This window comes from Micromesistius poutassou (assembly GCF_964030765.1).
Source record: "Micromesistius poutassou genome assembly, chromosome: 14".
In the NCBI taxonomy this organism is placed as follows: domain Eukaryota; kingdom Metazoa; phylum Chordata; class Actinopteri; order Gadiformes; family Gadidae; genus Micromesistius; species Micromesistius poutassou.
The window spans coordinates 10594168-10609024 of record NC_140284.1 but is presented as its reverse complement, the minus strand read 5'-3'; the positions used below and the strand labels follow the sequence as shown (position 1 = coordinate 10609024).

The following is a 14857-nucleotide window of genomic DNA, read 5'->3' as shown; positions in this document are numbered from 1 at the left end:
TTGATATGTGGTAATATATATGTTGATACAGTATGTGTTGATATATACATATTCATATTTATGTTGACATATATATGGTCATATAATGTTAAAATATATGGTAATACATACTGTATATGTTGATGTATGTTATGTATGTTGATATTTATGTTTATTTATATTTATATATGTTTATTGATGTCTTGATATATACATATTTATATATATGTTGACATAGTTTACATGGTAATATAAATGTTAAACTATATGGTAATATATACATTTATATACTGTATATGTTAACATATATCTTGATATATATCTTAATATATATCTTGATATATATCTTAATATATATCTTGATATATATATATTGTATATGAACGAACAAGCTTAGACAACCAAATTTCCCAGTCCAAAATAATTGCTATTTGGTTATGTCACTATTCTTTGAGAGGCAATAGATGCCTATCACTGTTCATCTGTACCAGGCATTGCATAATCTATAATAACGGTCACCCACCACACAACACGGGGTCCTCATCAGAGCCGTCGGGGCAGTCTCGGTTGGTGTTGCACAGGTAGTGGGGGCTGGTGCAGTTCCCATCGCTGCACTGGAACTGCCCCAGTCTGCAGTGGCGGCTGGGGCAGGTGGAGGGCTCATCAGACCCGTCCCTGCAGTCCCTCTGGCCGTCACACCTCCACCAGATGGGGATACACCTGAGAGACACACAGGGAGATACAGTCACACCTCCACCAGATGGGGATACACCTGAGACACACACAGGGAGATACAGTCACACCTCAACCAGGTAGGATACACCTGAGACACACAGCATAGCTAGAGAGGGGTGTTCTGGGGCTTGTGTCACAATAAGACTTGTGGGTCAAGTTGCTGTATTTAGTCTGCAACAAAGACTAAATAAAAATACATACATTCAAAATCAAATCAAATGTTTTCAGTGTGTGTGCTACACTGTCCATGCAACCATAGCACAATGACTCAAAACAACCCACTTTGAAAGACCCAGAGAGACCCCCATCATGAGGTGTGTCAGTAGACCGCAGGTCCACTAGTACTAAAAAACCACCAACCACTAGTAAACCAACCGTTCGTTGTCAGCACATCTGTACTGGGTGCTGCTGCACATGGGCAGACACCGGGCCACGCCCCCTATCTGCACGGCCAGGAAGTGGTCCGGGCACTCGCAGGTGTGGCTCCGCCCCCCGCTGCGGATCAGACACAGGTGCGAGCAGCCGCCGTTGTTTACCGCGCAGGGATTGGTCACTGTCAGAGAGGAGGGAACGGGAGAGAGTGTCACACTCGTCACTCGACACAGGGCAGCCATTGTCCCGCAGGAGAGAGAGACACTTCAGGGAGACGGAGGAGGCTGGACGGATCAGGATATGAGCGGCAGATAAGCAGCTCTGATAACACTACTGCTGGCGTTAAACACAGAAGTGTCGTTTCTTCTTCTTCTTTTCTTTCCTGGTTGTCTCTGAAGTTGGCACGGGATGACGCCGCCATATATAGAGACCGTGTCGGGTTTACTGACATGTCTTTGTTCCGATTTGGTGGGATTAAGAAGAAGGATAAGCCTCTTTGCGCTAGGACTACTACTTAATGTACGCACTTATTGTATGTCGTAGGTCCTTGCACTTAAAAATAGTACTTAGTTGTGTAGCATCTTATCCTAGCTATCTTTGTTGTATACGGGGAATGGGTTAACCTAACGATTGTTGGTGCTTGGCACTTGGTTCTATGAACATCCACACTGTACCGACAGCGATATATTGTTGTTTCTCTTTCTTCTAACGAATGTTCTTATTGTAAGTCGGATAAAAACGTCTGCTAAATGCCCTAAATGTCAACATAAATGACTACAGGCCAGCGAACCAAAAGGAGACGGGTCGTACCAATGGGCTGCCGGTAGGGGTGGCACACGTGGATGTCGAATGGCCGGTGGGTGGTGTTGACGAGGGTCTGGCGCCCGGAGCCGTCGTACTTGTTGCCCTTCTCCACGGTGCGCGTGTTCCAGTCAGTCCAGTACACCGTCTCCTCGAACACCGTCAGGGCAAAGGGGTGGGGCAGCGTCCCGTCGTACACCGTGTGGCGGTGCCGGCCCTGCAGGTCCGAGTACCTGGAGGGGAGGGGGGAGGGGTGGGGGGAGGGGAGGGCACTTTAGTTTGAGGCACTTTAGTCACGGCCTTTTGGTTTGTAGAGCCCTTAATCACAGTTACAAGCGCAAAGCCTCTGAGGGTACATGTTATGACCTCCTCTGAACCTTAGCCCTCCAAAAAACAAATAAAATACTCCCTTCCTATCAAGGAAGACTCAAGACTCTTTGTTCAGAGTTCACCTCAACTCATAGCATGGTTTCCCCCCCCCCCCACAACCCTCTTACACACCTGGCAATTAATGTACACACTTATTGTATGTTGTACGTCCTGGCACTTAGAATAAATAATAATAAAATAGTACTTAGCATTGTGTAGCATCTTATCCTAGCTATCTTTGTTGTACACAGGGAATGGGTTAACCTAGCGGTTCTCAGTACTTGCTCCTGATGTACTTTTTGTAAGTCGCTTTGGATAAAAGCGTCTGCTAAATGCCCTAAATGTAAGGAAGAAAGAAGGAAGGAATGCAGAGTAAGGGGTCGCTCCCTCCAGGGACAGGGAGAAGTGTCATGGTTGCCGTGATGAGGTTCAAAGGTTTTGGCCCGACCGCAGGAGCGAAGAGTGGGGACTCACTCGATGTAGTTGAGGTGAGCGTCGGACCAGTACAGCATGTCGTTGGTGTAGTCGATGGTCAGGCCGTTGGGCCACTCGATCTTGCTGGTGATGATGGCCGCCTTGTCTGTCCCGTCCATCCCCACGCGGCCGATGAACGCCTTGCTGCCCCAGTCGGTCCAGAACACGTAGCTGACACGCGCACACACACACACGCACGCATAGATACTTATGAAGTTATAACAATATCATGGGGACGATCAATGATCATGCTTTCGAGAGAAAAAGGGTTAACTCTCTTTTAGAAGTTAACTAAAAAACTGTAATTAAGGTAAATTTACTTTAACTTTACTGTACACAATTTTATTAAATATAATTGAATCAAATTAAATAAACATTTTAATATAATTGATTTAAAAATATATTATAAAATATATCGTAAAATATAAAATATATGTCTCATCCCCGCTCCCACTCACCCGTAGCGGGGGTGCAGGGCAATGGCGCGCGGGTTCTCAAAGCACCACGTGCCGTTGCCGTCCACGCAGTGCTCCGCCAGCCTCTTCACGAAGCGCCCGTCCAGCTCCGACACCTGCAGGCAGTCCAGCAGGCTGTCCACCCAGTACAGCTTCCTGCCCACCCAGTCCACCGCCAGGCCCTCGCCGTGCAGCACGCCGCTGACCACCGCCTCGCGCCCGCTGCCGTCGAAGTGCATCCGCTCGATCACCCGCCGGCTCACGTCCACCCAGTACAGCCGGCCGTCCACGCGGTCGTAGTCCAGCGCCACCGCGCTGCTCAGGCCCTGCAGGATCAGGGAGTAGGCCTCGCCGTCCGTCGACAGGTTCCGCAGGTAGTAGCGGTTGCTGAAGACCAGGTAGGGCGCGATGGCGCTGTTCTGGCGGCAGGTGCGGCCGTCGGGCTCCCGCAGGTAGCCCGGGGCGCACTTGCACACGTAGGAGCCCAGGGTGTTCTCGCACTGCTGGCCACACACGGCCGGCGTCTCGGCGCACTCGTCCACGTCGTCGCACGACCGGCGGTCCGACATGAGGCGGTAGCCGCGGCGACAGGCGCACAGGAAGCCGGTGGGCGTGTCGGTGCAGTTGTGGTCGCAGTGGTAGACGTCGGGGTCGGTGCACTCGTTGACGCCTGCGGAGGGGAAGGGGGAATAAGCGTTGAAGGAGTTGAGTTGAGGACTTTCAGCTGTGGATAACAACTGTATGAGATCCTCCAAATGAATATGAACCATAACAATGAGGGATGTACTGTCTCTTTAAAAGCACCATATGCTGTTTGTATAATGGAATATAGAACCAAACTTATTCATGTTTAATCATGAATTAGTCCCAGATTTGTCTGAAAATGGATACAAATGCAACACATTTGCTTAATATGTTATAAACTTAAAACACCACAGAGTGATCCATTTATATTTAAATATATCAAAACACAGAGGCCTCCCTGCATTCTCCCAGCCAACCTGTAGGGGGCGCATGGAGCTCAGGCAATCACAGAGAGCCAGACACCATAGCTGGTGTCAGGGGAGGCTAGACAGAGACACACACTTGATAAAGACTCCCTCTTTCCAGGGATCATTCTCCCCTACCACCGCCTCCACCTCCAGCCCCATCATCTCCAACTCCACCACCACCACCACCACCACCTCCTTCACCACTACCACCACCACACCCATCCCCTCCTTCACCACCACCACCACCACCTCCACCAACACCCCCACCTCCACCAACACCACCTCCACCACCACCACCACCACACCACCCCCATCTCCACCACCACTAGCACCACCACCCTCACCTCCACCACCACCACCACCACACCAACACCACCTCCACCAACACCACCACCATCACCACCCCCATCTCCACCACCACCACCACCTCCACCACCAGCACTCACCGCAGCCCTTCTCGTCGCTGTTGTCGGAGCAGTCGTCGTTGCGGTCGCACACCTCGCTCAGGGCGATGCAGTGTCCGTTCTCGCAGCCGAACTGCCCCGGCGGGCAGGTGGGCGCCTGCGTGCGGCACAGGTGCTCCAGCTCGTCCGACTCGTCGCCGCAGTCGTTGTCGCCGTCGCACAGGAAGTCGTGGGAGACGCAGCGGCCGTTCTGACAGGTGAACTGGTGCTGCTGGCAGGGCTGGTAGGTGCAGCCCTGCTCGTCGCTGCTGTCGCCGCAGTCGTTGCGCCGGTCGCACCTGCGGACGGAGATGGAAGCGGGGTGGTCATCGTACCGGGGGAGGGAACCCCAAGAACCGCCCTGACAGAGTTCCGGTTGTTTAATCAACGACGCTTGCTGCCATGGAGACGGCAGCGGTTCAAACTCAAGGTGTGTCTCAATAAATAAGGTTGGAATCTTCAGTCAAGGTGTTATGTGTATATTCATGTTGACATTTATGTGCAGTAAAACAGGATTATTCTCTAAAATGAAATTCTTAAAAATGTAAAATGGAGCAAATTCTTCCCTTATAGAACGCCTTAGGACACGCCTTCCCCTCTGACCCAGATGACATCATGGTCTGTCCTGTCTGACCTGTAGGAGCTGCGGATGCAGAGTCCGTTGGTGCAGCCGAACTCGTCCTCGCCGCAGTCCCGCCGCGTGCAGTTCTGGTGCTCGTCCAGCGCGTCCGTGCAGTCCGCCTCGCCGTCGCACACCCAGTCCCGCGGCACGCAGGTGCGCTGCGGCGGCTGGTTGTTCACACAGGTGAACTCCGTTGGGGTGCAGGTGCGGTTCGCTGTCGACGCAAGGGGGGGGTGGGGGGCGACAGATACATACATGTGAATCACGTGTGCGTGGGTGTTTGCCACTCAGACGTCCCTCTCCTGACCCCCGCTGTCCCCTCGCCCCCCACGACTCCCCACAAACCTGTTGGACACACCAGAGCTTAGGGGTCTGGGTTGAAGATGCTCCGGCCCACAGAGATTGACTACTCTGTGCTTTGATGTGCCCCCCTCCCCCCCACTCCCCCCGTCCCTCCGACCCCAACCCACAGTGTGGGTTGTCTTCTTGTGGGGGGGAGACATGACGCAAGAGTCTAGATCCCCGTCCCGGGAGCCAGGAAGCCAAGCAGGGAGGTGGGTGGGGGAGGGCGTGGTGGGGGGTGCACAAAGCACCGAGTGAGGCAGGAGAAATCAGGAATGTTGGCTGCAAGGCCGGCGTGGAGAACCTTCTACAGGAACCAAAGATGCTCTGATGCTCTCTCTCTCTATCTGTCTCTGTCTCTCTCTGTGTATCTATTTCTCTTTCTCTCTGTCTCTGTGCCTCTCTCTCTCTCTGTCTCTCTGTTTATCTCTATCTCTTTCTCGCTGTCTCTGTGTCTCTCCCTCTCTGTCTCTCTCTCTCACTTTGTTTTTCTCTGTCTCTCTTTTTCTCTCTCTGTATTTCTCCCTCTCGCGTTCAATGTCTCTCTCTGTAGGTGGAGCGGTGAGAGGAGTGTTTGAGAAAATGTGAGAGAAGATGTGAGAGGAGATGTGAGAAGAGATGTAGGAGGAGCTGTAATGTACTGTAATGTACCACAGTTGTGTCTCTGGTCCTCGTCGCTCAGGTCCCCACAGTCGTTGTCTCCATCGCAGATCCAGGAGGCGGCGATGCAGCGGCCATCGTCACAGCGGAACTGCTCCGGGCTGCAGGTCCGCACCAGCGTGGCTGCAGGGGGAACACGACGTCAACCACGACGTCACCAGACCAACGCACAGCACGGGAGGAGAAGACGTCATCAGACCAACGCACAACATGACGTCACCAGACTAACGCACAGCACGGGAGGAGATGACGTCATCAGACCAACGCACAACATGACGTCACCAGACCAACGCACAACACGCGCCCTGTCTCTGTCCAGGGACCACAACGTAATATCTGCAAACTACAACACAGGCCCTTGGAGATTGGGGCTGCATGTTCTTTAAGTGGGATATACTCCCCCCCCCCCAGTGTTTTGATATTTTTGGTTGAATGACATCCCAGACCAGGGTTACGTCACCGGCCAGCCCGCGGGATAGTCATGGCAACGCCACATTCCCCTGCATGGTGAGCCGTCCGGACAAAAGGAGCAGAGCGAGCCTCACTAACCCCCGGGGGGCACAAAGGGAGGAGGGGGGAGGTGCTGTTTGGCAGGAGGAGGAGAGGAGACTTGGGGTGGGGCTGGGGGGGTTGGTGGGGGAGAGATGAGCTGAGGGCTTGGTGGTAGGGGGAGGGGTCTGTGGGTGAGGGGGGTGAAGGCTGGGGGGGGGGGGGGGGTGAGGGGGTGAGGGAGTGGGCGGGGCTGGGGGTGAGGGGGTGAGGGCTGGTTGTGATGGGTGTCACCACGGAGGAATGTGGCAGACAATAGGAGGCCTGGCCGGCCGCCACACCAACAAAGCCGCCACACCACCGGCGACCCCCCCACCCTACACCCATCCCCCCCACCCCCCACCCTACACCCCACCCTCCCAGCAAGACATCACTCATGCTGCTCCCAAGTACCGGGGTGGTGCACAGATGCGACCCCCACAGCTGATAATAGAGGGGGGGGGGATGGTTAGACTGGTGGACAAAGAGGGACTGTCATCATCATCATCATCATCATCATCATCAGTGACAACCACAGGGAGAGAGAGAGACATAGAGAGAGTGAGAGACACATAGAGAGAGACAAAGAGAGAGAGAGAGAGAGAGAGAGAGCGAGAGAGAGATAGAAACAGAGACAGAGACATAGAGAGAGAGACATAGAAAGAGAGACAGCGACAGAGACATAGAGAGAGAGAGACAGAGAGAGAGACAGAGAGTGAGAGAAATAAAGAGAAAGCAGGGGGGCATGCAACACTCACTGCAAGAGGACGGTTCATCAGAGCCGTCTGCACAGTCTCTTCCTCCATCGCAGTACCAGTGGGACGGGATGCAGCGGCCCCCCTCACAGCGGAACTCCGTCCCCGAGCAGGTGGATATAGCTGGAGAGGGGAGAGAGGGAGGGAGGGAGGGAGGAGGGAGGGAGGGGGAGGGGGGAGGGAGGAGGAGGGAAAAGGAAGGAGGGATGAAGGGGGAGGGAAGCAGGAAAGGAATAGGAAGGAGGGGGGAGCGCAGGAGGAAGGAGGAGAGAGGAAGGGAGGGAGGAAAGAAGGGAGAACACATGAAGTCACTCTGCATTGGTAGGGTAACTCTTAAAGCAGGCTTTGTGTGTGTGTGTGTGTGTGTGTGTGTGTGTGTGTGTGTGTGTGCGTGTGCGTGTGTATGCGTGCGCGTGCATGGGTGCGTGTGTGTGCGTGTGTGGATGTGTGTCGTACCACAGTGTGTGGGGCTCTCGTCACTCATGTCCCCACAGTCGTTGTCTCCGTCACACAGGTAGGAGCGCGGGATGCAGATGTTGGTGGTCTCACATTTGGTGTGTTCGGGCGGACAGGTCCTCTCGGCTGGCGACACAAAGCACAACACCATGTTACTAACAGGACTAACATGTTCACTAACATGTTTGTGGCGTTTTTGTTGTATGATTGTATGGATTGTATGTGCTTATGTATAACGACATAAGCACACAGAACAACAACAAAAATATAAACAAAACCATAAAGTGACCACAACAACAAAAATACACAACAAAACTACCTCGACAACAACACACACCAACAACCCAACAATACACACAACAACAAAACCACCATGCAAACAACACACTCAACAACACAACATCATCAACACACATCAACAACAACAACAACAACAACAACAACAACAAACAGGGGGACCCACGGCAGTTCTGCTCGTCCGAGGTGCCGTTGTCGTAGCAGTTGTTGATGCCGTTGCACACAAAGTCGTGGGACACGCAGCGGCCGTTGTTGCAGGCGAACTCGGTGTCGGCGCTGCAGGGCCTGAACTGGCAGGCCGCCTCGTCGCTGCCGTCGCCGCAGTCGTCGTAGTGGTCGCAGCGGTAGTGGTACGGCACGCAGCGGCCGTTACCGCAGGTGAACACCGTGGGCTCGCAGGTGTGGAACGCTGCCGGGCCAATCAGAAGGGAGGGAGAAGATGATGACACACGGCGGGGTTGGGTGAAAAAGGTGAGGTGGCGTTGTTGGGATACACTGTCGCACGTTTACGTTTTGTGGGTTCTGGGTTTACCTGACAGGGCGATAAATGCCGCCATTTGCGGGGCTGCGTGTGAAGTATAAAAGACAGTGATTGGTCGGTTAGTAACAAGGTAGGTTAACGAGCGGGGAACAGCAGAATGAGAGGAGAGAACGTTCGGTCGACGAGGAGATACACACCGAGAACTTCGTAATCACCCTTGGATCCTGCATCCATGTGTTAACGCAGGAGAAACAGAAACAGGAGGACGGGTTAGTGTTGTTAAGGTGGAGAACAACCTGCCACCAGGTCTGAGGTCTGAGAGTGATAAGCCATAACAAGCCGTTTGAAAAATCGGCCTTTTCCTGTGTTTTAGAGCCATCACTAGTGGTCGTGTCCACCTAGATGTGCGCTGGATAGATCAGTCCACCAGCCTACCCAGTGGACTGTAGCAGATGTTGCTTATCTATCCATCATACATCTAGGTAGACACTCCCACTTGTGATGTCACTAAGGCAAAGGAAAAGGACGCTTTTTCAAATGGCTTGTAATGGCTAATCCCACTCACACCTGGTCGCACGGTATCACCCCATTAAAGACGGTACATGCAAAGATAAAGACAAGAAGAAGAGCAGAGGAAACATCGGGTCAACAAGTCAAGTCAAGCCAAGTCATATTTTCTTTACATAAATATATGGCCTGTAACGCCCTTTGAGACTGTAATTGTGATGGACTATAGAAATGGACTTGACTTGACGAGAGAAACATAGGACTGTGGACACAAGTGGTCCTACACATGGGAGTCTGGACACCAGTCCTACCACAGACTCTCTCCAGCTCGTCGCTGCCGTCCCCGCAGTCGTTGTCATTGTCACACTTCCACTGGGCGCGGATGCAGCGGCCATTCATGCAGGCGAACTGGCCGGCCTGGCACCGCGTCCCGTTGTCAGGGATACAGTGCTTGTTGTCGGCCAGGTACCAGCGGCCCTCGGACGGGCACTGGCACTCGGCGCCGTTGGGTCCTGGGGAGAGCCGACCGAACAGGGGGAGAGGGAGGATGAGAGCCGAGACCCAAGGAGATGTGGGATGGATTAACACCGACTCAACTACATAGCAGCATCACTTTGGCCGTCGCTTTGAGATGGAACTTTGGGTTTGAACATTCTGGAGAACTTCCTTCCTCAGTGGGATCAATCTATTATCAGAACCAGTGCAGGTCCTAAAACAACCAACTGTATATAAAACAAAATACCTTGAAATATGTAAACTTTCAGAAATCAAATTATAAATTGAACAACAATTATCACAGTCAAATTATTTAACAAGTTAAACCCAAGGAGTTGGGAAATTTGTGTTTAGGGTCCCTGGGGTACACAGTATTAGGCTGTGTTTAGGGCACCTGGGGTACAGATGTGTCAGGCTGTGTGCAGGGTACCTGGGGTGCAGATGTGTTAGGCTGTGTTTAGGGTACCTGGGGTGCAGATGTGTTAGGCTGTGTTTAGGGTACCTGGGGTGCAGATGTGTTAGGCTGTGTGCAGGGTATCTAGGGTATCGATGTGTTAGGCTGTGTGCAGTGTACCTGGGGTGCAGATGTGGCTGCATCCTCCGTTGAACTGCTGACAGGGGCTGTCACACCGCTGCTGCTTCCTGCCGGCCAGCACCTGGACGTCCATGGGCCGCGACGGAAGGTTCTGGATCATCACCGTCTGGCCCGAGCCGTCATGCTTGTTGGCGCGGTAGACGCTGCGTGTGTTCCAGTCCGTCCAGTAGATGTGCTGGTCGAACATCGTCATGGCGAACGGGTAGATGGCGGTGCTGACGATGACCTCGCGGTTGTCCCCCGTGAGCGACGAGCGCTCGATCTTCTGTCTGAGGGAGGAAGGGGAGCGCAGCGCTGGTTAGTGTTAACAGCTCACTAGCGTTAGCGGTAGCATGGAACAACAGATGCTGCTATTGGCTAGAGCCAGACCCATACTGGGTTTTTGGGGCCAATGCCGATGTAGCGAGTAAAAAAATACATATATCTATATATTGGCCGATATTTCAAATATTGATATATCGGCCGTTATTTCATAAATAACGATATATCGGCCGTTATTTCATATATATATATATATATATATATATATATATATCGTGGTATCCTGGGGTGGAGCAGCTCTACTAACCTTTGTAAAGATTTCTAAAGAGGTAAAAAAATCGACATCATTTCATAATGGTACATATATTGGCAAACATAAACACCAATACCGATATATCTGTGATATTTCGGTCGGGCTCGCTCTACTATTGGGTGTGTTTCTCGTGGAAAAAAAATGGCCATCTCCTTTAAGGTCTTACAGGCTGGCGTCGGCCCAGTACAGCCTCTGCTCCTCGTAGTCCAGTGTGAGGCCATTGGGCCACACCAGGCTGCTGTTCACAATGTCCGTACGGAAGTTACCGCCCAACGTCGCACGCTCGATCTTCGCATTGGTCCCCCAGTCGGTCCAATACATGTACCTGTGAAACAACAGCAACCTTTAAAACCCCTGTCTGATTCTTATAACGTAAATGGTAAATGGATTGCATTTATACTGCGCTTTTCTAACCAGTGGCCATTCAAAGTGCTTTACAATATGGACTAACATTCATTCACCCATTCACACACCGACGGCGGTGTCAACCAAGCAGGGCGACAGCCAGCTCGTCAGGAGCAGTTAGGGTGAGGTGTCTCGCTCAGGAACACCTCGACACTCAGCTAGGAGGAGCCGGGGATCGAACTAGCAACCGTCCGGTGACCAGCCAAGCCGCTCTACCTCCTGAGCCGCATGCCGCCCATCTATGCTACTGTTATGGCTGAGGTTCATTACACTGGTGGATAAGAGACACACGTGTGGCCATGTCAACCGAGCAGATGATCGACGGTGTGTTGTCGATGGTGTGTTGGCCTCACCCTCTGCAGGGGTCCAGCATGATGGCCCGGGGCCGGGTCACGTGCGCTACGACCGTCCTCTGCGAGCCGTCCACGGCCATGGAGCTGATGCTCTGGTTGACGTAGTCGCTGAAGTAGATCCTCCCGTTGATCCAGTCGTAGGCGATCCCGTCCGGAGCCCCGAGGTCTGGTCATAGGAATACGACATAGATTCATCAGCATTGGGATAGCGGCTAAACTCAATTCCAGAAATATAAGTGTGAAGGGTGTGTGGTGGATGGCTGGTTCAAGCAGCCTCACCTGGCCCCGAGTCAGACTGATTAGCCTCTGTGGCCCGGTGAGGCTGCACACATGTGGTGCATTGACTAATCAATGCACAGGTAAAACCATCCATCGCCACACACACTCAGGAAATCTCCTACATGGCAGCATGGATCACCTACTGAATGTATACATTGCACTCAAACCCTGCAGTAGTTTCTATTGAAGGGCCACAGGTTCTAAACCCTGAGACCAGCTAGGGGGGAGTGTGTCAACGGACATTGTCACATCAACCATTCCTTCATGACAACACACGAGCAGACCCCGAGCGAGTACCTGAAGCCACCACGACGGGCGGGGCGTCGGGGGAGGCCAGGCTGACGTAGCTGATCCTGCTGACCCCCACGCCAGAGCTCTGCGTGAAGTAGATCCTGCGGTCCGTCAGGTCAAAGTCCAGCGCCACCGAGGTGCGGGGCACGGCCACGGCAGGGAAGGGCGGGGCGTGGTCGTCGGGGTCCAGCCTCAAGCTCTGCACCGCCGTCTCGGTGGTGAACACCAGGTAGTCGTCCCGGGAGACGGCGCAGCCCCGGCCGTCGGCGCCCAGGTCCCCGAAGGCGCAGCCGCACCTCTTCCCCGGGGAGCCCGGCAGGGCGAAGCAGAGGTGGGCACAGCCGCCGTTGTCCTCCATGCAGGGGTTGTGGCCCAGCTGCTGGGCCGAGCCGGGCTGGGCGTGGCTGTCGAAGATGGCCACGTCCCGCAGCATGTTGACGTTGTCCCGGAGGACGACGGGCGGGTCGGCGGCGCCGGGCTCCTTGCTGGCGCGGAACACCTTCTTGAGGTTGCGGTCCACCCAGATGATGCTGCCCTCGAACACGGTGATGCCGTACGGCGTGGGGTAGCGGCTGCCGTAGCGCACGATCTCGGCGTCGCCGCCCTGGGGGCTGACCCGGGCGATCATGTCCAGCGAGTCGTCCACCCAGTACACGTAGCCGCTCTGCCGGTCCAGGGCCAGGCCCCGGGGGGTCATGATCCCGGACGACACCAGTACCGTGCGGTTGGTCCCATCCAGGAGGGCGCGCTCGATCTTGGGCGTCTGGCCGTAGTCGGCCCAGAAGAGGTAGCGGTTCCGGGGGTCCACCACGATGTGGCGCGGCATGTCCACCTGGGTCTTCAGCAGCACCCGGCGGAAGGTGGTGTTGAGGTGGAGCACCTCCACGTAGGTCTCCATCAGGAAGGCGTTGGTGAAGTACAGGTTCCCTGGAGATGAGGTCTGGTTAGGTTGCTGGGTAAACTCCAAGCTCCATGCTTGAGTTAATCTCTGAATGTTAATTTAAAGATTCATTTAGCATGGTAAAAAACAATCACCTAATATATATCATACAACATATACACAGTGAGTCAAACCATATATAATTTATGGGCAATGATGTCTTCAGTTAAACCAGTTACCATATAATGATTTTAGGCTGAATATTTAAAAGACGTGAAGTGTATACTGGGACATTCACTAAATCCATTAAACATTTGTCTTGACATAAATATCCGTTCCTTAGACAACATTCCCAGTGAAGCACAAAGAACCAGATCACAAATTTCCAATCTCAATGTGCAGAAATATATTCATCCTGATACCTGAGGCCCAGTCGACGGCGATGCCTCGTATCCCGTTGCGTCCGATCCCCATGGTGACGACCCCGCTGAACCCCGAGCCGTCGGGCTTGACGCGCCGCACGCCGTTGTGCGACGCCACGCTGCTGCTGAAGTCGCACCAGTAGATGAAGCCCGAGGCCATGTGCACGTCGATGTGCAGGGCGTTGCGACCTGCGAGACACACACGCAGCGTGCTTAGAAACCGTGTAGCATGGGTCGGCTTGGCTCAGGAGCTAGAGCAGGTTGAATAGGAACTGGAAGGTTGCTAGTTCGAACCCCGGAGTGCCGAGTGCCGAGGTGTCTCTGAGCAAGACACCTATCTCCTCACTGCTCCTGACGGGCTGGCTGTCACCTTTCATGATTGGTGTGTGGATGAATGGTTGTAAGTCGCTTTGGATAAAAGCGTCTGCTGAATGTACATTTTAATGTTAAGCATCTCAACACAGGAGTCTGTTCTGATGCACCCGTTTATGTTGAGTTGGGTAGAGGCAAAGCAAGGGGGAAACTGTGAATGGACAATTGATTGAAGCCGATCAGAGAGATAATGGAGACAGACGCCTCCTCCAGCACCCACCTCTGCCGGCTACAGGCACCATGGTCTCCGAGTGGTCCTGCCCCTCCAGGCTGAAGCCCTTGATGGCCGACAGCGTGGAGATGACGGCGTACGACTGGTAGGGGGAGCACGTCCGGTTGTCGGCGTTGAGTTTGAAACCCGTGGCACAGGCGCAGCTATACAGGCCCCCGGGCCGAGGTAGGCAGAGCTGCTCGCAGGCCCCTACGTTGTTGCTGCAGCCGTTGGCCGTTCCCGCAGAAGCTGAGCCATGGGCAGAAAAGGGATGACGGTGAACTGGTTTATTTTTATTTTGTCATTTAAGCAGCATTTTTTGTTACATGCCCTTTTTTGACACGGTGAAGAGAATGTGTTGTTGATGAACTGGGCTAAATATGTGGTGGCACCGAAAATACCTACATAGTCGGGTCTGTGTGTTTGGGAACTCTCGATTTAACTCATTGACACATTAGCGGACTAACAGTGAATTAGGAATCATGTTATTAAGGAGCAGGTAGGGGTAAGACAGTACAGAGACAGGGCATTAAGGAGCAGGTAGGGGTAAGACAGTACAGAGACAGGGTATTAAGGAGAAGGTAGGGGTAAGACAGTACAGAGACAGGGCATTAAGGAGCAGGTAAGATTCGAGAGAGTACTCACTCTCCCTACGGTGCGTAACACTCTCCTCGGTACTCACTCTCTCGATGGTGCTCAACACTCTACTCTG

General features: G+C 53.2%; 1 protein-coding gene across 1 annotated transcript in view; it reads right to left on the bottom strand.

The window, feature by feature from the left end:
- Window positions 1–14857, bottom strand: part of lrp2a (low density lipoprotein receptor-related protein 2a) — a gene marked incomplete at both ends in the record, with an annotated part of 64379 nt that overhangs the window by 17211 nt on the left and 32311 nt on the right. Inside the window, 18 exon segments of the mRNA XM_084478984.1 lie at window positions 503–699; window positions 1090–1267; window positions 1897–2120; window positions 2731–2901; window positions 3189–3855; window positions 4624–4919; window positions 5255–5456; window positions 6236–6367; window positions 7531–7650; window positions 7984–8109; window positions 8447–8689; window positions 9580–9780; window positions 10338–10627; window positions 11099–11257; window positions 11691–11856; window positions 12267–13187; window positions 13563–13751; window positions 14155–14394. Coding sequence (XP_084335110.1) covers window positions 503–699; window positions 1090–1267; window positions 1897–2120; window positions 2731–2901; window positions 3189–3855; window positions 4624–4919; window positions 5255–5456; window positions 6236–6367; window positions 7531–7650; window positions 7984–8109; window positions 8447–8689; window positions 9580–9780; window positions 10338–10627; window positions 11099–11257; window positions 11691–11856; window positions 12267–13187; window positions 13563–13751; window positions 14155–14394 — 4722 coding nt within the window.